This window comes from Artemia franciscana, chromosome 11 (genome assembly GCF_032884065.1).
Source record: "Artemia franciscana chromosome 11, ASM3288406v1, whole genome shotgun sequence".
Classification (NCBI taxonomy): domain Eukaryota; kingdom Metazoa; phylum Arthropoda; class Branchiopoda; order Anostraca; family Artemiidae; genus Artemia; species Artemia franciscana.
In genome coordinates, this window is record NC_088873.1 from 6005064 (window position 1) to 6030177 (window position 25114).

Sequence of the window (25114 nt, forward strand, 5' to 3'; positions counted from 1 at the left end):
GAAATGAGGATCGATAAAGCTATGATAAAGCGTGAAAAGGCTTTTTAGGAGAAGTTTACTAATTTATTATCAAAATTTATTTGTTACTCATCCGGAAATTCCATTTTGCTGCTGCTATTATCTTATGGATCTGGACTCCTACACAAAGAAACATAAACTGACGTAACGTAATTTTCTAAATAATAGCCAAATATATAGAAAAAAAGCAAAAAAAAAAAATAATAATAAATATTAGCACTGCCTTGTTTAGGGACGAAGTTTCCTCTTTTATTTTAAATACCATTGTGTATAGTGGCAAGTTATGCTGGTGAAAGGTTTTACAGCATAGTGTGAAAGAGCCATTATGATGAAATACCTATTGCTTATTATTATCCAAATTCATCAGTTTAAAGACTTGTGCTCCAGCATTTGAAGGCTTTTTAGGAGAAGTTTACTAATTTATTATCGAAATTTATTTGTTACTCATCTGGAAATTCCATTTTGCTGCTGCTATTATCTTATGGATCTGGACTCCTACACAAAGAAACATAAACCGACGTAATTTAATTTTCTAAATAATAGCAAAATATATAGAAAAAAAGCAAAAAAAGTAAAAATAGTAACAAAAACATAATAAAAAATATTTGCACTGCCTTGTTTAGGGACGAAGTTCCCTCGTTTATTGTGAAAAAGCCATTATGATGAAATACCCATTGCTTATTATTATAAAAATTCATGAGTTTAAAGACTTGTGCTCCAGCATTTGAAGATCATATTCCGAAATCCAAAAGATTGTTCATGTTATGATTAATATAAATTAAAAATACTTGGAACTGCTTGAACGCTGATCATAATAGTATTTTTGAAAGGTTTGGAACGGTAAATGAGTATTCGGAAGTTCGTCAAAAGGGGTTTCAGGAGCTTTTACACTACTTTCGTAATTTTCTGTGCTAAGTCACTATTTTCGTTAAGTTTAATTTTTTACACTCAGACAAGCCCTTTCACACGAGGCTGATGTAAAAATCCGTAAAACCACTCTAATTATAGCCTAAGAACATCACAATCATCGTAATAAAAAAATTTAAACTAAAAACGTGGAAAAGAGACGACGATCTAAGCTAGATTAAGAATGGAAGGCTTTTTAGGAAACGTTTGTCAGTTTATTGTCAACATTTATTAATTGATTATCCAGAAATTTAATTTTCTTGCTTTCATTTTGTACTTTTTAACAACGTAACACATGCGTGGAATTTTGACACTGCGGAAGAAACTGGCCCCGTAAGGTTCCATAAGACTACATAATGGAACAGAAAGTCTTAAATTATTCTAGTGTAGAATATTTTGCAGTATAGTAATGAAAGAACGGTTAATGTTACGGTGGGCTTTGTAGCAGCAGGGTATAAAAAAATTCGAAATTTTCGTAAAATGTGCATAGAAATTAAAAACAAAAAAACACGACAGCACCACCATTCTTCTAGAACACAAAATCCAAAATTTCTTTAATTTTATATGTAGAGCTTTGAAAACTCTGTAATGGAGTACTTTGATACACAAATTATTACTTTTTTCCCTTTTTCCAAGCATTTGCAACCTATATATAAACACACATATATATATTTATTAGTATTTCCTTTTTTTTGGTTTTGGTCACCTCTAGCACAATTACTATCTAATTACCACTTCCTGTTTTATTTGTTATTATCTTTCCATATATAGTATAATTTTAACTTGCTATAATTTTGAGTTTATTTAAACCCCTCAAGAAGATACTAGAGAAACAGCACAGCAAGTAAAAATTAAACAAAGGCCAGAAAACCCAAAATTGGGTTATAGTTTTCAGAAATACGCACAATCAGGTTTAAAATAAATTCGTTTTTAGTAATAATAATTGAGTATTCATTGCACTTGAAATTTTTGTTTCAGAAATAAGAACATCCAAGTTTAAAAAACATCTGCTCTATTGAAAATTTTTGCGTATTTAATAAATATAAGTTTTAGTTTTCAGAAATATGAACATCTACGTTTAAACTACATCTGATTTTATTAATAGTATTCGATTATTTAATAAACTTGAGCTTTATTATTTAAAAATAAAAACATCCACGTTAAAAATACATCTGATTTTATTTATAATATTTGAGGATTTGATAAACTTGGGTTTCAGTTTTTAGAAATAAGAATATCCACGTTGAAAACACATTTGATTTCCTAATAACATTTGAGTATTTTATAAACTTTGGTTTTAGTTGTCAGAAATAAGAACACCCATGTTTAAACTATATCTGATTTCATTAATAATATTTAAGTATTAAATAAACTTGGGTTTTAGCATTCAAAAATAAGAACATTCAGGTTTAAAACGAATTTTATTTTATTAATAATATTTGAGCATTCAGTAAATTCGGGTTGGGTTTTCAGAAACAAGGACATCCACGTTCGAAATACATCCGGTTTTATTAATAATATATTAGCATTTAATCGACTCTGGTTTTAGTTTTCAGAAATAAGAACACAAACATTTAAAATACATCTGAATTTTGTTAATAATATTCGAGCATTTAATAAACTTGGGTTTTGGCTTTCAGAAACTAGAAATTCTACGTTTAAAATATATCTGGTTTTATTAATAATATTTGAGTGCCTAATAAACTTGGGTTTTAGTCTTAGGAAATAAGAACATCCACGTTAAAAAAATTCGATAATCAATAACAAATATCAATAACAAATAACAAATATCGATAATCAATAACAAATAATCCCTAATCAGTATAGATAATCAATAATAAATAAGAAGTAATCGATAATCAATAGTCAGTAATCTATACCCAATAATCGGTAATCGATAATCGATAATCGATAATCAATAACCAACAATCAATAATCAATAATTATAATCATTATATGTCTACTAATACCAATCGATTGCACATGGTGGATTGAAAAAAAATATACCGGTACCAGGGATCACAAGGGGTGGGCTCTGCTCGGACCAATTGAAGGGATGCTACTACTATAAGCGAATTTTCCCCAATTTCTATTCAATTTATATCCTTTTTCACACCGAAAAAAGTGGTGTGCAAATTTTCAAAAAAAAGAATAATGGTGTTTTTGAATATATATATATATATATATATATATATATATATATATATATATATATATATATATATATATATATATATATATATATATATATATATATATATATATATATATATATATATATATATATATATATATATCGTCTTTATAAATTGAATTGAAGAAATGTAATTATTTGAACAATATGCTTTATGTCTTTTATTTTTCTTTCTTTGTCTTTTTTTCCCCTACAAAACTTGTAGAATGTTGAGACCATTTTGATTTCCAGAATTGAAAAACCGTATGGATGTGTCTTGGTTTGAAATTTAAATAACCATGCCTATTTTTCGGTAGAGGCATCATGGTATGAGTGGTAGTGCAAGTTTGGCCGCAAATTTAAAAAGCGTTGGTGAAGTCAAGGGTGGTAAAATGACAATCCAAAACCCCCAAACATCTTTGTTTGTGACCCTACAAATTTCTGTCCCTGGTCCACCACTTAATGATATTTGAAAAATTAGTGTTTACCTATTTTCTTTTTGTACTGGTGCGAGTTGCAGAAGACTAGTTTACTAATTCCATACCCCTGCAATATTTAATGTTAAGCTCACAAATGAACGAGGAGATGCTAACTTTAGGCAATTTGTGCAATTTAAATGAAATTGCAGCTAGACGAGTAAAGAGGTTCATAATTGCTCAACTTATGAAATGTTTTTAGTTTTATTTTTGAAAACTTGAATGGTAAATTGGAAAACAAGTAATTTTTGCTGAAAAAAAGATTTCGAAGCCAGTTGAGTTTTTAACAATTTTTCTAGAAATCATATGACAATATTCAGATGTTTTATATTTTAAAATTCTGTGATATTTTGTTGGGCATCCTTTCCTCTTGTCTGCATAATGGTAATCATTAAAGTTGTTAAAATTATTCACAATTGTCAATCTTTCATCCCTATTAAATTTCTGGAAACGCTTAAAAAAACTGTCATTTATTCCATCAGCGTGTTTTTATGTTCGATGATTGAACTCTGATGTGGTATGTTCATTGTCGTCATCAGATTCGTATTAAGAGCAGAAGACATAGGCATGGATGAAACACTCAATTGATTTAAAAAAAATTAAAAACCTTTATTAAATGACGAAATTTCGGATTCCTAATGGAGCCTTGGGGGGGATTCAGACCCATATCCTATCTCCCCTTAACTTTATCCTTATCTCCCCTTTATATATATATATATATATATATATATATATATATATATATATATATATATATATATATATATATATATATATATATATATACTGAATTACTGTTGCAACTTTAGCTTTATATTTTTTAGTGTCTAAATGTTCATGCTGTTCATGTTGCTGAAGACCTGAATGCCGCCGTCAAGTCCGCCATAGCCGCGGAGAAGGCTGAATATAGTAACTTATCAACTGCTTCAATCGTGAACGGTCGACATAAGCAACTGGCATCACTGTTAAACAAATGCTTTGATGATATTGAAGCTTTTGTGGCCAAAGTATTGGAGGCTTCTAGGAGGTACGTAGTAAAAATTATTAAATATTTCTAATAAAAAACAGTAATAGTCGACATAGGAATTCTACTTATTACTTTTGCGAAGTAAATAAATCTTATATAAAAAATATTGAAGCTTTTGTGACCAAAGCCTTGGAGATTTATAGGAGGTACGTAGTAAAAATTATTAAGTATTTCTAATAAAAAGCAAAATAGTCGACATAGGAATTCTACTGATCACTTTTGCCAAATAAATAAATCTTGTATAAAAAATTACAAAAGAAGTACCACAATTAGTTTCCTAGCGATTTTTCAAGAAATTTGTAGATTCGTTATATTAGTTTTGCAAAAATACTAAATAGTACGACTTACCAGATATCACTTAAATTTGCACTAGTCCCATGTTAGTCTGTTTTAAACTCTGTAGCTTTTCAACACTTTCAATACATAGAAAATAATTAGTTACAAAAGTAGTGAGGACTTAAAAATTTTAAGTAGACCTACAGCCGCTACTATTTTCTTCCCTTAATGATTTAAGTTAAACGGCGATTCTCTCAATTAAAGATACAGGTGCATGTCACATCAAAGGTTGATATGACGCAAATATCCCTGGATTCTGTGACAGCCCTATTTTTAACGACAGCCCGTTCCATCACTCTATTCCGACGACAGCCCTAATTTTGAAGACATCCTTATCCCGTTATTCAGATGACAGCCAGCAGATGAATGTTACATCATAGGGAATACTTACCTTTTCTTTGTTACATCAAGAGGTTTGGGTTGCTGTATAATGGGACTTGTTAGGGACCGTTAGTCAAACGGTGAAGTCCCCGTTGTAACTGAGGAGGGCAGAAACGTGGGTGCTACGTAATGATGCTTCAGAAGTGTTTGGTACATAATGACAGGGATACACCTGGGTGCTGCATAATGACGATGCATGCGTGGGGTGTTATGTAATGGCAGCGCACACGTCGGATGGGAAGCAATCTTACACGTGGGTATTACGTAATGACTTTAAACACCCGTGGGTGCTATGTATTGACAACGCACACGTGGATACGTGAAAAGTGAGATGTTATGTAACGGTACATACATCGGTATTATATAATACTTTCGGAGATTATTTCTTCAGGATTTATTTTTCTTTCAAGGCGATTTCTTTTTCAGGAAACTTCTATGCTCTTATGATTTTTGTTACCATTAGGATTCCACAGTGCCATTCCCTCTAATGGGACTGCGCCCTACATAGCTAGACCAGTAATCTATATCTAATATTATGGTTTAGGCACTAGATTCTACGAGATAACCAATTCTACACGGAGTAATTAAGCTATTGATTAAGGGTTTTCTATGACTGCAGCAATTGATATGCTGAAGAAAAAACTGAATAGTAGAGTTTGGCTATATTTTAGGTGCACCTGCTTACTAAATAATTGTTTAGAAAGGTATTATAATCCCAGACAAAGCGATTCTTTACTTCTTAACGATATTATCCTAGCATTTTGGAGGTTTCTTCCTAGAGAACTTCCAAGGATGTTTTCATAGAAAATGATATAAACTTGTTCAGAACATGGGAAAATACTCCTTTTTAGAGAAGTTTTACAGATGTTTTGTTAGAAGATTATCTGAGTTTGCTCAAAATATAGAAAAATGGGGGCACAAAACATGACTTGATTCTATATTTTATTAATTATTTCTTGGTATTGTTTTCTCTAAATTCCCAGCCTGTGACACTCAATTCCTGAACCACTCCTTAGTGAGCAATTCCAAAAGAGGGTAGGGGCCTAGGAACCTATTCTAGAGAGGGGGTTGTTATTCGAGATAAATTTAAACCAAATGAAGAGTTATTTCTTTGAGGTTTTATTGGAAATGTTACGTTTCTTTGTGCCATGACTATGCAAGTTCAAGCACCCGTGACAACATGTGACTGTCCCAGCCCTTAGCGAGCATTCCAGCGCCTCCTAACATCTAATTCCACCAGGAGTCTAGAAACCAATTCCAATTGGACCCTAGCGAGCAATTCCAGTGCCCCTCTAACATACCATTCCACTGTAAGCCTAGAGACCAATTCCACTGTGGCCCTAGCAAGCAATTCCAGCGGGACCCCTAACATCCAATTCAGCCGGAGCCCTAGCAACTGATTCCACTGGGGGAAGGCAAATTTCTGTGCCAAGGCATATCTAGAAAGATTCGTTTCTCTTTTTGAGGCAACCAGAAAAGGTGATAGAAAGGGATACTTATTTTATCCAGAACTGAGTCTAGAGACACGGTTAAAAGCGCTTGATTGATTTTTAACCAGTCATGAAGGTTTAGAGGTGCTGACTGACCAAGAAATATACTTCGCTGACCAAAAGATGGCTAAGTTCCTGAGCAGTCTATGGGTTGACGATCAGAAAAATGATAATCAAACATAAAGCTTACTGTGTTGGTTTGTATAACACTCGATTCTACAACTTGAACCAAGTTAGAAGTTCGCAAGAACCTATAAGATAGGTAAAATCACACGTTTAATCCAAACAATTTAGAAATTCATAAATATACCATTAATCGGTGTTGTACGTGGTGACACTTTAAAATTTGGCTGGGTTGATCTGAAGACCCACCAAAAATTAGAAACACACTTTTTGACGCTTAAGCTAAACAAAGAGCCACCGAACCTTTTGCATAATAGCTGAAGCTCCATTATATACAACTGTACACAATTTTTTCAGCTGCATTGGAATAATCGACTCATACGAAGCATTGAAATAAACGTCTCTTTTGCCGTTTATTTTGTAGGACTACCCACACCTTTAGAAAGCAAAACGCGACCGTGTGGCATCACTACCTCTGAAACTGGAAGCTCAGTACTAGTATAGTTCTTTCAATAATTCTAAATTAATTGACTTTCTTAGAGTTTTTACACATTAGTTTTTGGCCTTCTTTTGGCTAGAATCGTTGTTTTGCATATCGAAATGACTGAAAACACCGCTTTGCTGTGGGAGAGTTTGTTGAACTACCTGTACCCATAGAAACGAATTCTCCACCATGCATCATTACTGCCCCTTTGACACCCTTCATTATTCCTAAAACATTTTGAACTATTTTCTTATAAAGTAATACCCAGTTCCACTTCCCCCACTTATAACCCCAGTTACAACGGTGACCTTCCATATCACCGTTCTACAACGGTGACGCTACACTTCTGACCTTCGATTCTGCTGGCTTCCAACCTGGTTCAACTGATTCCAGTTCCCACAATGCCCTCTCCTATCCAAACTCCAAATCTGGTAACGGTTGCTTCAGTTCAAATATTCAAACTTCTGTCCTTCGATTCCCCAATTCCGATCCCGTCAATTCCCTCAAGTTCCATCAATTCTACAATTTTGTATGCACTTGCCTCCGGGGTAATCTAAGGTAGAAAAACGACTCCCTCTATCAAGCGTTATAACACGTTAACATTTTTAGAGCAGTTTCATGCAAGAAAACTCGTTTATATAGGAATCAATCGTTTAAACTTAATTTTAAAAAATTCTATTATCTTTTCTTGTGATAACTCCTAGCATTTAATTCCAGCGTGGTACAGTGTACCACTCTCGATGACTACTGTTCTGGCACATACTGTCACACCTAAGGGTTTTTCAACCTTTATTTCCTCAAGAATATTTTAAAAACTAAAAAAGACCATTGTTTTTATTTGAACGAGTTGCGTGCTAGTTTTTGTTCTTGAAATTTGTAAATTGATATTTCTCTTTGTAAAACTGATTTTGTTGTGGAATTGTTGCTTGCTGATTTTGTTCGTGGAACTTCTTACATGTTGATTTTTCTCTTCTTGAAACATGTGCATTGATTTTTCTACTCGTGAGATGAATTTTGTTCCTGGAACTTTTTGCATGTTGATTTTTGTTCGATTCTCGATGTGTGCGAATTTTTGTTCATGAAAGTTATTGCATGTTCGTTTTTCGCTTCGTAAACTCTTACCTTGATTTTTCTCTTTGTGAAATAAATTTTGCTCGTGGAACTGGTTGCTTGTTGATTTTTTGTTTATGGAACTTGTTGCGTAATAGTTTTAGCTCGTTAAAATCGTTGCATGCTAGTGTTTTGTCTTCTTGAAACTTAAACATTTAGTTTTCTCCTCGTAAAACTCATTTTGTTTTATGGAACTTCTTGTGTGTTATTTTTTTCTTGGTATTTATTGCGAGCTGTGTTTTTTGCTCGTGAAACTTCTTGCATATTGATATTTCTCAGTGTGAAACTTTTACATTGATTTTTCTCCTCGTGAAACTGATTTCGTTTATGGAACTTTTTGCGGGGTAATTTTTGTTCGTAAGACTCTTTGTCTGCTAATTTTGTTTGTGAAACTTTTTGCATTTTGATTTTTCTCTTCATGAAACTTGTACATCGATTTATCTCCTCGTACACTGAATATATTCATGAAACTTCTGTATGCTAATTTTTTTCGTGAATCTTGTGTAATGATTTTCTTATGACAATTGTTCCAGATTGATTTTTCTCTTCGTGAAACTTGTACATTGATTTTTCTCCTCGTGAAACTGATTTTAATCATGGAGCTTGTTTTTTGCTGATATTTCGTCGTAAGACTTGTTGTGTGCTCATTTCTATTCGTGAAATTTGTTACATTTTGATTTTTCGCTTCATGGAACTTGCACATTGATTTTTCTCACCGTACACTAAATTTGTTCGCGAAACTTGTGCATGCTGAGTTTTGTTCGTGAATCTGGTTTCACGTTGATTTTTCTCAATGTGAAACTTCTACATTTATTTTTCTCCTTGTGAGACTGATTTTGTTCCTAGAGTACATGCTGATTTTTGGACGTCTAACTTGTTGCGTCTGATTTTTATTAGTGAAACTTGTTGGATGTTGATTTTTCTCTTCGTAAAATTTGAACATTGTCTTTCTCATTGTTAAACTGATTTCGTTCAAAGAACTTGTTGCTTGCAGATTTTTGTTCATAGAACTTTTTGCATACTGATTTTTGTTCGTATAGCTAGTTGCACGTTGATTTTTCTCGTCAAAAAACTATTACATTTATTTTTCTCCTCTTGAGGCTAATTTTGTCCATGAAACTTGCTGCGTCCTGACTTTTGTTGTGAAACTTGTTGCACATTGATTTTTTCTTTGTGAAACTGATTTAGTTCATGGAACGCGTTGCCTGCTGATTTTTCGTTCCTGGAACTTGCCTTGTCCTGATTTTTGTTCATGCAACTTGTTGCACATTGATTTTTCTATTCTTGAAACTTGTACATTGATTTTTTCCGGTTGAAACTAATTTTATTTATAGAACTCGCTGCGTGCTGCTTTTGTTTAGTTCATGGAACTTCCTGCATGCTGATTTTTGTTTTCATAAAACTTGTTGCATGTTCGTTTTTCTCCTAGCTAAAAAGATTTTGCTCACAGAACTTGTTTCGTGCTGATATTTCTTCGTGAACCTTATTGTTTGCCTATTTTTGTTCGTGCAACTTGTTGTACTTCGATTTTTCTTTTCGTGAAACTTGTAAATTGATTTCTCCATGTGAAACTGATTTTGTATATGGAACTTGTGTGTGTTGATTTTAGTTCGCAAAACTTGTTGGATCTTGATTTTTTCCTTGAACATTGAAACTTGTAAATTGTGAAACTTTTACATTCGTTTCTTCCCTCGTGAAACTTATTTGCTTAATGGAACCTGTTGCGTGCTGATTTTTGTTAGTTGAACTTGTTGCACCTTGATTTTTCTCTTCAAAAAACATGTACATTGGTTTTCCTCCTCGTGAGACTGATTTTGTCCATAAAACGTGATGCGTCCTGACTTTTGTTGGTGAAACACATTGCATAATGAGTTTCTCTTCGTGAAACTGATTTAGCTTCTGGAACTGGTTGACTGCTGATTTTTTCGTTCTTCGAACTTTTTTTGTTCGTAAAACTTGTTGCTTGCTGATTTTTGTCGTCGAAACTCTTTGTGTGTTGATTTTTCTCTTAGTCAATATTTGTATTTTGATTTAGCGTCTCGTGAAACTGATTTTTTTCATGGAATTCGTTGCTTTCTCATCGTTTGTTCATGGAAATTGCTGTTTCCTGACTTTTTTTTGTTAAACTTGTTGCAAGCTGGTTTTTCACTTTGTGAAACTTGTACATTTATTTTTCTCCTTGTGAAACTGATTTTGTTCTTAGAGCCTGTTGCGTGATGATTTTTGTTCGTAAAACTTGTTGCGTGTTGATTTTTGTTTGTGAAACTTGTTGCATGTTGATTGTTATCTCCATCAGACTTATATATTGTTTTTCTGATCCTAAGACTGATTCTGTTCATAGAACTTGTTGCTTGCTGATTTTTGTTTATAGAACATGTTGCCTGCAAATTTTTTTCGTGAAACTTGTTGCACGTTGATTTTTCTCTTGATTATCATTGATTTTTCATTTATTTTGTTCCTCGTGAAACTGATTTCAGGGAATTCGTTGCGTTCTGTCTGATATTTTTGTCCATGGATCTTGCTGCGTCCGTAGTGTTGTTGGTGAATCTTGTTGCATGTTGATTTTCCTCTTAGTATAGCTTGTACATCGATTTTTCTCCTTGTGAAACATATTTTATTCATGTAATTCGTTACATGCTGATTTTTTCATTCGTGAAGCTTCCTGCGTCCAGATTCTTTTTCGTGCACTTGTCGCACGTTGATTTATCTCTTCGTGAAACTTATACATTGTTTTTTTCCACGTGAAACTGACTTTTTTTTATAAAACTCGCTGTATATTGAATTTGTTTTTTTGATGCAACCTGCTTTGTATTGATTTTTGCATGTGAAACTTATTGCAAGTTGATTTTTCTCCTCGTGAAGCAGATTTTGCTCATGGAACTTGCTGCGTGCTGATATTTCTTTGTAAAACTTCATGTGTCCAGATTTTTGTCTGTGAAACTTGTTGCATTATGATTTTTCTCTTTTTGAAACTTGCACATTTATTTTTCTCCCCGCAAAACTGATTTTGTTCATGGAACTTGTGTGTGCTGATTTTTGTTCCTGGAACTTGTTGCGTACTAATTTTTTTTGCAAAACCTGTTGCATGTTGATTTTTCTCCTCGTGAATCAAGAAGCCTGTGGTGGGCTGATCATTATTAGTGGAAGTTTTATGTGCAGGATTTTGTTCGTGAGACATGTTGCATGTTGATTCCTCTCTTCGTAAAACATGAACGCTAATTTTACTCTCACAAAACTGATTTTGTTCATGGAACTTGTTGTTTGCTGATTTTAGTTTGCAAAAATGCTTCTTTTTGTAAAACTTGTAAATAGATTTTTTCATTTTGAAACTGATTTTGTTCATTGAACTTACCGCATGAAGATTTTTGTTTGTGGAACTTGTTGCATGCTGATTTTTGTTCGTGAAACTTGTTACATAATTGTTTTCTCTTCCCGAAACTTGTACACTGACTTTTCTCCTTGTGAAACTGATTGTGTTCATGGAACTCATTGCGTGCTGATTTTTTGTTCGTGGAGGTTGTTGCTGGCTCATTTTTGTTTGTGAAACTTTTTGCATTTTGATTTTTTTCTTCGTAAAAATAGTACACGATTTTTCTCCTTTTGAAACTGATTTTGTTGCTGGAATCTTTAGCGTGCTGATTTTGTTAATGGAACTTGTTGTTTGCTGAATTTTTCTTCATGGAACTTACTATGTGCTGATTTTTTGTTCGCGAAACTCGTTGTTTTTTTTTTACTTTTCTTTTCGTGAAAGTTGTTCATTGCTTTTTTCTCCTCGGGAAATTGATTTTGTTCATGAAACTTGTTGCTTGCTGATTTCCTTCGTGAAAAAAATTTGTTCGTGAAATTTTTTGAAAGTTGATTTTTCTCTTCGTGAGACTTGTAAATTGATTTTTCACCTCGTGTTACTGACGTTTGTTCATGGAACTTATTGCGTGCTGATTGTTTTTCTTGGAACTTGTTGCTTGCTGATTTTTGTTCGTGAAACTTGTTGAACGTTGATTTTTCTCTTGATTCTCAGTGATTTTCTTATTGATTTTGCTCCTCGTAAAACTGATTTTGTTCATGTAACTCTTGGTTTTCTAGTATTTTTGTTCATGGAACTTGCTGCGTCCGTACTTTTGTTGGTGAATCTTCTTACATGTTGATTTTTCTCTTACTTAAACTTGTACACTGATTTTCTCCTTGTGAAACTGATCTTAATCATGAAACTCGTTGCATTCTCATTTTTTTCATTCGTGGAGCTTTCTGCGTCCTGATTTTTTTTTTCATGAAACTTGTTTCACGTTGATTTTTCTCTTCGTGAAACTTATACATTGGTTTTTCTCCTCGTGAAACTGACTTGGTTTATGAAACTCGCTTCGTACTGAATTTTGTTTTGTTCATGGAACTTACTGTGCGCTGATTTTTGTTCGTGAAACTTGTTACAAGTTGATTTTTCTCCTCGTGAAACATATTTTGCTCATGGAACTTGTAGCGTATTGATATTTCTTTGTAAAACTTCATATGTCCTGATTTTTGTTGTTGAAACTTGTTGCATTTTGATTTTTTTTTCTTTGCGAAACTTGTACATTTATTTTTCTCCTCGTAAAACTGATTTTGTTCATGGAACTTTTGCGTGCTGATTTTTATTCCTGGAACTTGTTGTGTACTGATTTTCTTCACAAAACCTGTTGCATGTTGATTTTTCCCTCGTAGAACTTTTTTTCTTAATCGTGCCTGTAGAGGGCTGATTAGTATTAGTGGAACTTGTTGCGTTCTGATTTTTCTTTTTGAGACATGTTGCATGTTGTTTTTTCTCTTTCTAAAACATATACACTATTTTTTCCTCCTCAAAGAGCTGATTTTGTTCAAGGAACTTGAACAAAACTGCTGATTTTTGTTCGAAAAGCTCGTTGCAAGTTTATTTCTCTGTTAGTGAAAATTGTAAATTGATTTTTTCATCTTGAAACTGACTTTGTTCATGGAACTTGTCACATGAAGATTTTCGCTCGTGGAACTTGTTGCACGCTGATTTTTGTTCGTGGAACTTGTTACACATTTATTTTTCTCTTTTTGAAACTTGTTCATTGATGTTTCTTTTCGTGAAACTGATTTTGTTCATGGAACTTATTGCGTGCTGATTTTTTTGCTCGTGGAGCTTGTTGCATGCTGATTTCTGTTTGTGAAACTTTTTGTATCTTGATTTTTCTCTTTGTGAAATTCGTACATAATTTCTCTCCTCGTGAAACTGATTTTGCTCCTGGAACTTGTAGCTTGCTGATTTTTTTTCATGGAATTTGTTGTTTGCTGAATTTTTCTTCGTGGAACTTACCATGTGCTGATTTTTTTATCGTGAAACTCGTTGCATGTTGATTTTTTCTTTTTCGAAAGTTGTGCATTTTTTTTTCTCCTTGTGAAATTGGTTTTGTTCATGAAACTTGCTGCTTGCTGATTTTTATACGTCAAATTTGTGAGTTCTGATTTTTGTTTGTGAAATTTGTTGCATGATGATTTTTCTATTCATGAAACTTGTACATTGATTTTTCTTCTCGTGATACTGATTTTGTTCATGAAACTTATTGCATGCTGATTGCTTTTCTTGGAACTTGTTGCTTGCTGATTTATGTTCGTGAAATTAGTTGCATATTGATTTTTCTCTCCGTGAAACGTATACATTACTTTTTCACCTTGTGAAACTGATTTTGTTCATGAAACTTGTAGTAGTTAGGTTTGGGGACTGTACCAAGTGAGGTGGGACCTAACCCAAACCTACACATGGTAGTTTAGGTTAAGTTAGGTTATATGATGGGTCATCAGAAAATCAGTTTCACAAAGGGAAAAATCGAAGTACAAATTTCACCGTGAGCAAAATGAAGGTGAAATAATTTTCACGAACAAACATCATCATGCAACAAGTTCCATAAGAAAAAGTCTGCATTCATCAAGCTATATGAACAAAATCAGTTTCACGATATGAAAAATCAATATGTAAGTTTCACGAAGAGAAAAATCAACCTTCGGCTAGTTTCACGAACAAAAACCAGCCCACAACAAATTCCACGAAAAAGTAATAACACGCAATAGGCTCCATGAACAAAATCACTTTCACGAGGAAAAGAATAAGCGTACAAGTTCCACAAAGAGAAAAATAAACTTGCAAAAAGTTTCACGGATAAAATCAACACGCCACACATTCCATGAACAAAATTAGTTTCACGAGGAGAAAAATTAATGCACAAGTTTCACAATGAGAGAAATAAACATGTATACAAGTTTCACGAAAAAAACAAGCACGTAGTAAGTTCTTGGAACAAAAATTAACCCACAAGAATTTTCAATAGCAAAATAAGTGTCATGAGGAGAAAAATCAACGTACAAGTTTAACGAAGAGAAAAAAAAACATGCAACATTTTTCTTGAACAAAAACTGCACGCAACAAATTCTATAAATATAAAATCAACACGCAACAATTTCCATGAACAAAATATGTTTGCCGAGGAGAAAAACAATGTACAAATCTCAAAAATAGACAAAGTAACATCCAATATGCAACTTTCACGAATAAAATCAACATGCAACAAGTTCCATGAACATTTTTTCACGAGGACAAATTTCAATGTATAAGTTTCAGGAACAAAAATCAGCACGCAACAAATTTCACGAAAAAAATCAGCACGAAAGAAGTTTAAACAAGAACAATGGTAATTTTTAGTTTATAAATTTATTTTTGAGAGAAAAATAGTTGAAAACCCTTAGGTGCGATAATTTTCAAAGGAAGGGGTATCATCGGGAGTAGTATATCGTGCAACGCTGACCTCATACGCTAAGAGTCATCAGAAGAAACGCTAATGGGGATTTTTAGGTTTAAACGATCGATTTTTGTGAAAGGAATGTCTTTACATGAAAATGCTCGAAATAATGTCATATTTGTAATAATACTTTATAGAGGGTGTTGTTTTTCAACCATAAATTACCACAGAGATTACCCGCATACAAAATCTTAGAATAGATGGAACTTGGAACACAATTGACGGGGTCGGAATTGTGGAATCGGTGGGCAGAAGTAGGAAATCCAGAAGTGACGCAACCGGAGCCAGATTTTGGGTTGGGATTGGAGGAGGCATAGTGAGAACTGGAATTGATCGAACCGGGCTGGAAGCCAGCAGAATGAAAGATGGAACCAATTTAATCGGGGCCAGAAGCGGGGTAAGCGAAATTGGATGTAACTTTATCAAAAAAGAATATCTAAAATTATCTTAGGAATGGTGAGGGGTGCCAAAGTAGCAGTAATGCTGTACACTGGTGCATTCGTTTGTAACGGTAGTGCAACGTAACGGTAGTGTAAAGGTGGTGCAGGTAGTCTTACAAAATGAACGGTTAACATAAATATTTATTTTGGCCAAAAAGACTGTCCCACAGCAAAGTGGCATTTTCAAGTATTTTGTGGTGCAAAACAATGATTCTAGCCAAAAGAACGCCAAGAAGCTATTATTGGAAAATTCTGATATAGTTCATTAATTTAGAATTGCCAAAAAAATTATATGCTTATTGAGTCTCCTGTTTCTAAAGCAGTAATGCCATACGGTGGCGCATTGGTTTCTGAATGTGCAGGTAGTCCTATAAAATAACGGTCAGCATAGACAATTATTTTAGCCATATAGACTGTCTCCCAGCAAAGCGGTGTCTTCAGTCATTTCGTGGTGCAAAACAATAGTTCTAGCCCAAAGAAGGCCAAAAAGCTATTGTGTGGAAATTATGAGATAGTCATTTGATTTTTTTTATTCATTTTTCTTTCCATACAAAACCAAATTCTGCAAAATGCTGCTGCGCTAAGAAAAACTTTACAGTTATGTGGACGCACGGCAGTATAGAGTGATAATTTATATTCAATTATAAATCACGATATAATCATAATCAACTGAGACTTAAAATCAACCTCTCTCATGTAAACAATCAACATATTATTGACCCCCTCCCAAACACACCAAAAACAGTCATCCCCCCTAAAACAAAACGTCGTATACCACACTCCACAAATCCCTTCCCTGCCTTCCCCCCTCAGAAAGAACTTTAATTACTTTCTAATAAATGATCATTTAATTTTTCTTAGTGACAGCAGGTGTCCAGCCGTCCTAATACCCAATGGCAACTTATTCCATAATTGGATCCATATTATCTTACCTTAAATACCGATCTAACTGTACCTGTTGACTCAATTGTTATATCATCACTATTTTCATTTCATAATCTTGCACTTGGCTATTCAAACAATAAAATTTCTTAAGGACCGCAGGGACTAGATCATTCATGCACTGATAAACAAATAGAAAAGCTTGAAAATCTCTAATTTGTCTAACATTTAACAGATTCAGGGAGTTATAACAAGCACTAGTTTCGTGGACCTCTTAAACATATTTGCCGATAATGCTAATCCCTTTATTCTGAAGAACTTGAACTCGCTTATAATTATTAAAACAATTGCTGCTTCAGGTAAATACGGGTAAATCAGTGAATAATAAAGTATAAGAAGAATCTTCTGTGGCAGGAAATGTTTAAAACATCGAAGTATGCCAACACCTCGGGAATTCTTAGCAGAAATAGCTTTACTATGATTTCTCCACAACCGATGACAATCCACTATGAATCTTAGGTAAAGCAGTTTACCAACCTGCTGAGCAGGCTTTCCGCACGGTGTAACCAGGCCATTTAAATCAAAAAGAACCCACTCTACCATTAGTCATCAAAAATGTCCTACTAGCATTAATACATAGAAAGATCACAGTCATGAAAACTTCGAGTCTTTAAATATAAATTCAAAGTAGACATCATCAAACGATATAGTACAGGCTTCCTTCTTGTAAAAAAACATGGAATCGACATACACTAAATCTAATAATGGACCGAGCACTGACCTTTGAGGTACTCCGCAACTAACTGAAAATGCCGAAGATATAATATTATTAATTGCAACTCGAAGCAATCGCCCTGTTAGATTGCTTTTAAACCATTCTAAAAAATTTCCACGAATAGCTATAGATTCCAACCTTTTAATCAACACTTTAAAATCCACATTTTCAAACACTTTACGGATATCAATAAAAATAGACATTGGTATATTGCCAATGAAATATATCATTAGTATTGAATCATTGGCATACCAATGAATAAAATATGTCATTGGTATAGACAATTGGTATATTTGTATATCATTGGTATATCTCAAGCATATTATTCACAAAATAAACAAAATGTTGTAAAGCATGCGTTGTTGAATGCCTTTTACGGAAGCCAAACTGAGTTTCGCTTAGCAATTCATTATTTTGTAGGAAAGTATAAAGCCAACTGTGTACTACTTTCTCCAGTAGCTTTGACAACAAGGGAAGAATACATATCGACGTCCAGTTTTCAATTTCTTTTTTACAACCACTTTTATCTATGCTGTCTTTAGTTGTCCTGGAAAATTTCCTGTTTCTAGTGACTGATTAATAATAAAAAGTAGACAAGGAAGTAAATATCCAGCAACAACTTTGAATGCACTAAGAGACAGTCCATCAGCTCCAGCAGAATTGGATTTCAAATACTTAACAATTTTTACAAGCTCTTTACTAGTACAGCGTTCAAATTTAAAATCAGGTGGTTTGCATCGGCCATAAGTTCCAGAATCACCAGGCTCTTAACATCAATCCTTTACACTATTTTGTACTTTTAAACCAATATTAGAAAAAAAATCGCCAAATTTATTTACAATTCCGTCTTCATCATATCTATCATAACCATGAAGTTGGATTGGTTCGTTCCCATCAATATATTCACGTATAACATTCCATGTTTCCTTTATATCACCTTTGTTTTCTTTTGTAAACAGCTTGTTTACAAAATTCCGCTGTATTTTGAATGAATTAAATGATTCGTCACTTTGTTCATCCAGGAACTTTAGGTAAAGTCCATTTCTTATCTTCAGTTGCTCAACTATTTCAATGGTAATCCATGGATTACGCGGTTTTTTTTTATTTAACGACCTTTATGGGGCACGTCTTATCGTAAACAGGCATAAGAACAGATAATAGTCGGTTCAGTGCTTCCGTTGGGCACTTTTACTCAGAATACACGGGATTCCAATCAATAACACTAGTCTCCTCAGCAAACTTTCTCTGATTACCTTTTTCAAAATGCGTGTCTTAACTTTCTTTTTAAGTAATCTTACTACTGGATAATTTAAAACAGCTAATAATGGTAGCTGGCCTGAGCAGGGGTATGAAACAGTGTTGTTCCAAGTACTTCTTTTTTTACTTAAGTACAAGCACCAAGCACTCAGAGAAATTTTTACTTAAGTACAAGTATTAAGTACTTCTCTAAAAATATACTTAGGTAATAAGTACTTTTGAAAAAGTACTTCAGTACTTAAGTACTCAAGTATTTCGATTTTAGTTGAATTTTACTTCATTCATTACAGCTTCATCATAACTTTTCTTTCTTTCTTGCTTGTTTCAACAGCAGAAGCTTTTCATACATACCAATTCCGAGCATGTTTCTTTTTAGAGTAAAAATTCCATCACCCACTGAAAAAAGTCGTTGTGCAGGTGTAGATGAAGGAATGATAGTGCTGTACTTTCTGAAAACTTTTTTTTACCCTTGGGTACACTTTGAGCACAAAGAGTTCCTTTTGTCTTTCATTCAAATATGACAGAACCTTCACAGAATTGGTTTCACGGCCACGGTTGCCGGAATTACAATGAGTAGTTTCTTCATCACTAAGATGAAATTATTCATCTCCAGACAAAAAGCTACCTTTATCAGCCTCGTAAGTACTTCTGAAATCTTCAACCTTTTTCGCTTCGTCTACCAAGTGTTCAACTGCTACATACTTCTGGTTATCAGGAAACCACTTCAATTTGAAGAAAGGATGACTAGCCGTGGCAATAACATAGTCTCTTGCATGACAGACCCACAAATAGAGCATGTACCAAAGGCTGGCTGACTTTCATCATATGTTTCAGCTTTTTGAGCTTCCTTTCAAATGATCTGATTGTACGATAGATAGCACCGAAGTAGCACTTTTCCTCCCGCTGAAGAATGTCTAATGCCACTGCTACTGGCTTCATAATTTTCATGTATTTTTCAAGAATTTCAACATCACAAGAAGTTAGCCTTAGTTTTTGCAAGGCATCACATTTTTTTCAAGTTCATTTATTTATTAATCGCACATACATGTATATATATATATATATATATATATATATATATATATATATATATATATATATATATATATATATATATATATATATATATATATATATATATATATATATATATATATATATATATATGACATAGGCCCATGGGGAGACAAGCTCGAAAAACTAGGCCTAGACAAAGAATAAAATAATAAAACACTACAATACAAAGATAAACATGACGGCAAAGATACAATAACACAACAATAGTATGAAAGTAGCAGCTAGCTCAGGATCGTTCAATACTGTTGAAGAAATTAAGAATGTAATATTATTAAATATAAATTAATATTGAAAGATAGCTGAGAGGCCCATAATCATCCAGAGCAACGAACCATACAAAAACTTTGCCTTACTAAAAAGATACTTAATTAATTAAAAATAATCCTGAACTAAATGAAATTTAAGTTTCCTTTTTATTAAATGGATAGAGGAAAATTTATCAATAAGAGCCTTGTGAGCATCCCAGCACCGAGCTATTGACACAAACGGAGCGAATTTAGATCTCTCAGTATTATACTTGTCAATGTAGATATCCTTTTTTTGTCGAGTGTTATAATTATGTAAATCTTGTGATTGGGAGAACAAAATTTGATGGAGGTAATATGGTGGTAATTTCTTAATGTCATAATTGATTTTGACAAGAATTGCTCCAAAAGCAAATTGTTGAGAGACTGGAAGTATATCTAGATAAGTATATAAAGATGCAGTAGAAGACTTATTTGGAAGTTCAATAGGTGATGGAATAAAAAGTTTAAGGATTCTTTGGGCTTTATTTTGTAAAATCTGTACTGGTTTAATATGGTTTTTAAATGTAGATAAATATACTAGAGAACAATAATTAATATTAGTCTGAATCAGAGCAAAATAAATACTTCGTAAAGCAGAGTAGGGCAAACAAAGCTTTAACCCTCGCATTAAACCAACATACCTTGAAATCTTTAATCGTAGATTTTGAATGTGTGTTTTAAAAGATAAGCTTTCGTCAATCACAAGTCCAAGGTACTTTGTCATTTTCACCCGAGATATTGATAATAGATACTTTGAAGAAGTAGCTCGGGTAATACGAGGGCAGATATTTGACTTTCTGCCGTAAATTATCAAATTTGTTTTTGATACATTCAAAGCAATAAAATTTGAAGAACACCAATCAAGAACATTAGAAAATGCAGCATTCAGTTTTGTCTCCAACTACTCGTCATTCTTTTCAGAAATTGAAACTGCCGTATCATCAGCAAAATGTGTGTTGAGACACGGGGATGTAAAAGCGCGGTGAAACTCATTTATATAAATTAAAAAAAGGAGAGGACCTAGGACAGAGCCCTGAGGTACCCCAACCTTCGAAGACTGATGTACAGGTGAAGAGAGGAAATTGCCTCCATCTAATTGTTGCTTTCTCTTATCAAGATAAGATTTAACTAGATCCAACGCCAGTCCACGCACACCACAATTATCCAATTTACTAAAAAGAATACAATGGGATATTGTATCGAATCATTTTTTAAAATCTAAATATATTGTTGCTGGAATTTCACCTCTATCTAAGCATTCATGAATATATTGGATGAGAGCAACGGTAGCATGTTCAGTGTTGTGTCCAGACCGGAAACCAAACTGGAAATTTGTGAAGAAATTAGACGATTTAAGAAAGTCATAAAACCTCTTATAAATTGCTTTCTCAAGTATTTTAGAAAATGCTGACAAAATAGAAATAGGGCGGTAATTTGATGGATTTTCAGGAGAGTCACCTTTGTGAAGCGGAACTATCCGCACTTCTTTAAAAGCAGATGGGAAAACTCCAGTTTTGAATGAAAGATTAATTATATGCTGTAATGGTAATATTATTGCAGACAGTATTTCTTTAACAATTTTAGAACTAGACCCGTCAATTCCCGTTGAATTACCTGGATTTAGATTACACACTATTTTCGTTATTTCAGAATGAGAAATGGGCCCGAGAAAAATTGAATTACTTTGAGGAGATGGAAGGTATGAAGAAGAATGTTTATTACTACGTGAATCAAACTGGTTCATTACTGATGAAACAATTTTCTCTCCTATTTTAGCAAAATGAGTATTCAAAATATCAGCCACTTTCTCCGATTTATTAGTAGTCGAACCATCTTCTAAACTAATAACTTGAGGAAAATTAGACTTACTTTCTTTTTTTATAAAATAATTAATTAAAGACCACGTTTTGCGAGGAGAATTTTGAGCTTCTTCGAAAGACTTTTTATAATACAATTGTTTCGACAAACGTATCATTGTGGTTAATTTATTTTTGAAAATTCTAAAAATTTTAATATTATAATCAGTTGGATTCTTTAACTGCTTTTTAAATAACTGATTTTGTTTCTTAACTGATATCAAAATTTCAGACGTTATCCATGGCCTTATAGGAAATTTTTCTTTGCAAATTTTAATCGTAACAAATGGGCAACTAGAATCAAGGCAGCAATTGAAATTTCTTAGAAAATTATCAGTTGCCATATCTGTATCCTCCGTAGATATTACCCTCTGCCAATCCAATAGTCCAAGGCTTTCATTCAGGTGCTTTAATGTTATTTTATTTATTAACCGTCCTTGACGTTCCTTACTTACATGTGGTATTTTATAAGTAAAAGCTAAATCTGAAACCAGCAGGAAATGATCCGATATATCACTTAAAACAACAAAATTTGCTTGAATAGGTAAAGATGTAAAAATATTATCAATGAGAGAAGCAGAACTAGGTGAAATTCTTGTAGGTATCAGGCAAGTAGAAAGCAGACACGCAGAAAAGCAAGAAGACAATAACTCAACAGAAGATTCATTTGAAGTTTCTAGAAGGTAATATTGAAATCTCCGGAAAGGATTACATCTTTATTTTGAAAATGGGGTTGATGCAAAAAATCATGGAGTTTAGAGAGGAAAGATTTTACTGGAGAAGAAGGCGGTTGGTATACTACGCAAAAAAAACATCTTTTTTTCCAAGACTAATTTCAGTCACCATTACTTCAAAAAGCATTTCCTCATGAGAACCTTCCAGATTTGCAATGCGTCGAAAAGAGATACCTTCTTTAACTAGTACTGCTAAACCACCTTGGCGCCTAGTCAATCGGTTTTTAAAAATAAATTGATATCCAGGAAAAACAACCTGAGGAGTCAGGTCTGTAAGAAAAGTCTCACAGAATCCAACGACATGACAAGATAATTTATGAACTACATCAATAAGATCATCCTGTGAACTAAAAAAAACCCTACAATTTAAAAATCCTGTTCTCACAACACCGGTACTGGGAAGATCAGAAACTTCGGAAGGTAATTTATATTTACAATTTGGAAAGTTAATTAGCCCACCGTCATTTATCTTATTTCCTGAAAATTTATCATGGCTCTGGAATATGGAAAAATCAAAAGTGTTAGACTCAAGGTATCTCAGTCTATCCCCAATGCAATTATCATCCAATGTGCAAAATCAGAATTATGATCCGAACTAGCAGAAACTTTCGCAAAATGCATACCGTCTGAGTCTTAAAGTAGCAAAAACAACTGAACCAGTGAGAACTCGAAAATAATGAAAGAAAAAGAAAAAGAAGACAACAAAAGACAAAAAAAAGGACCATGATTATTACGGCTAGATCGTATTTAAATTTTAAACAAACCATGATGACGACAAGAAAAAAAGAAACAAATATATATATATATATATATATATATATATATATATATATATATATATATATATATATATATATATATATATATATACATATACATATACATACACACACATATATATATATATATATATATATATATATATATATATATATATATATATATATATATATATATATATATATATATATATATATATATAGATATATACCCACACATACACATACACATACATATCTCCCTACAAATTAAAATATAACCCATACTAACAGCAAAAATCATCACTTATCTCGACAAAACCCCATCAAAAAAAAAAGAAAAGAAAAAAGAAGAACTTTCAACTGTTGTCACTTAAAAGGAATAATAGACATTTTAAATAATCATTATAATCTTCACTGGAGTTCAATAATAACTATTAAGCTTCATGTTGGTCATCGTATTTTATCCACTTATCAGAGTTCAGGTGACATACTTCTAACCATAGATCCGCTCCCTTTTGTTTGATCCTGGAGGACTCCCATTTTCCAGCTTCGCGCAGACCTTTAGCCTTAGCAAGGAGGTTGTTCCTGATATCGTTAAGTTTGGGAGGAAGATCAGACACAACGCGAGCTCCGGACCCTTTAAGCTTCCCCACATTACGCATAATTAATTGCACATCTTTGTCGTTGCTAAGGGAAAGAAAAACTGGTTTTAACGTCTCAGTTTTCGATGAGCCTCGCCTAGTGGTAATGTTATTGCTTGTTTTAGACCCCAGTCTATGCAAATTGTCAATTGTAATAGTGCTAGAAATTCCCAAAGTATCACTGATCCATGATTTCACGTTAGATTCCAGGGTTTGGTTACCTTTTTCGTTTCGTAGACCATGAATGATGAGGTTTTTTTTTCTGCTTTTTAAGTCAATTAGCAATATTTCTTTCGAAAGTAATTCGCAGGAAGCTTTATGAGCATTCAATTGACTTTCAAGTTCACGAATCCTATTGCCACGTTCTATTCCATCCGATTTTATGACTTCAATATCAGCTTTCAAACTCACAACCTTTAGTGACAATTCGTTTTGGTTTGCCAAAATTATATCAAGTTTATCAAGTTTCATCAGCTTGGCATTAATGCTAACATTAAAGTCCTCAAAATCCTTTTTGCTAACGCTCGCCATCATTAAATAAATCAATAATTACGATCTAGTTAAAATCACCTTAGATCATTCCTTGCCATCAACAATAATCTTATGCAAAAAACAGGTTTTGCACGGTTGACTTTAGCGAGATGCTAACACCTTGAATGACCAGCCAGAGAATAACAATTGTCTTACTGTATTAATGATTATATCCAAAAAGGTGTTTGCAGTATGAACTCTCAAACATAACTGAAAGCTTAAACATAAGCTTTGCTAATACGTAAAGCTTGCTAACATACGTTAGCAAGCTTTCTAATTTTGTGGCAATCCATCAAACGTTTGACACTTTCATACTTTGAGTGCCACCTGGTTACCACAAATCTTATAAGCTGTTAGTCATGTACCTCTTTCACAGCATCAGCAGATTTTGAACTCTTATTTACGGCATCCCAGAGAGCAATACACTTCAAAAAACCGGCGTGGTACTGCCTCTTATATGGAATTTCACAGAGGGCTTTATCAGCATCGGTGGATCCAAGCAGGTTAAGTGTGTTGGAAATACTCGGGGTCGTCAAGAGAATCGAGCATCTCTCCAACGTT

At 33.3% G+C, this 25114-nt stretch overlaps 1 protein-coding gene and 1 long non-coding RNA gene across 3 annotated transcripts in view; one reads left to right on the plus strand and one right to left on the minus strand.

Moving 5' to 3' along the window:
* LOC136032731 (uncharacterized) overlaps positions 1–25114 on the minus strand; it is a 306662-nt gene that overhangs the window by 157521 nt on the left and 124027 nt on the right. The window lies entirely within an intron of this gene.
* Positions 1–25114, plus strand: part of LOC136032723 (epidermal growth factor receptor kinase substrate 8-like) — a 122906-nt gene that overhangs the window by 31080 nt on the left and 66712 nt on the right. For both annotated transcript variants that reach the window (XM_065713038.1, XM_065713039.1), the window contains exon 4: positions 4398–4600. In XM_065713038.1, coding sequence (XP_065569110.1) covers positions 4398–4600 — 203 coding nt within the window. The remainder of the gene's footprint in view (positions 1–4397; positions 4601–25114) is intronic.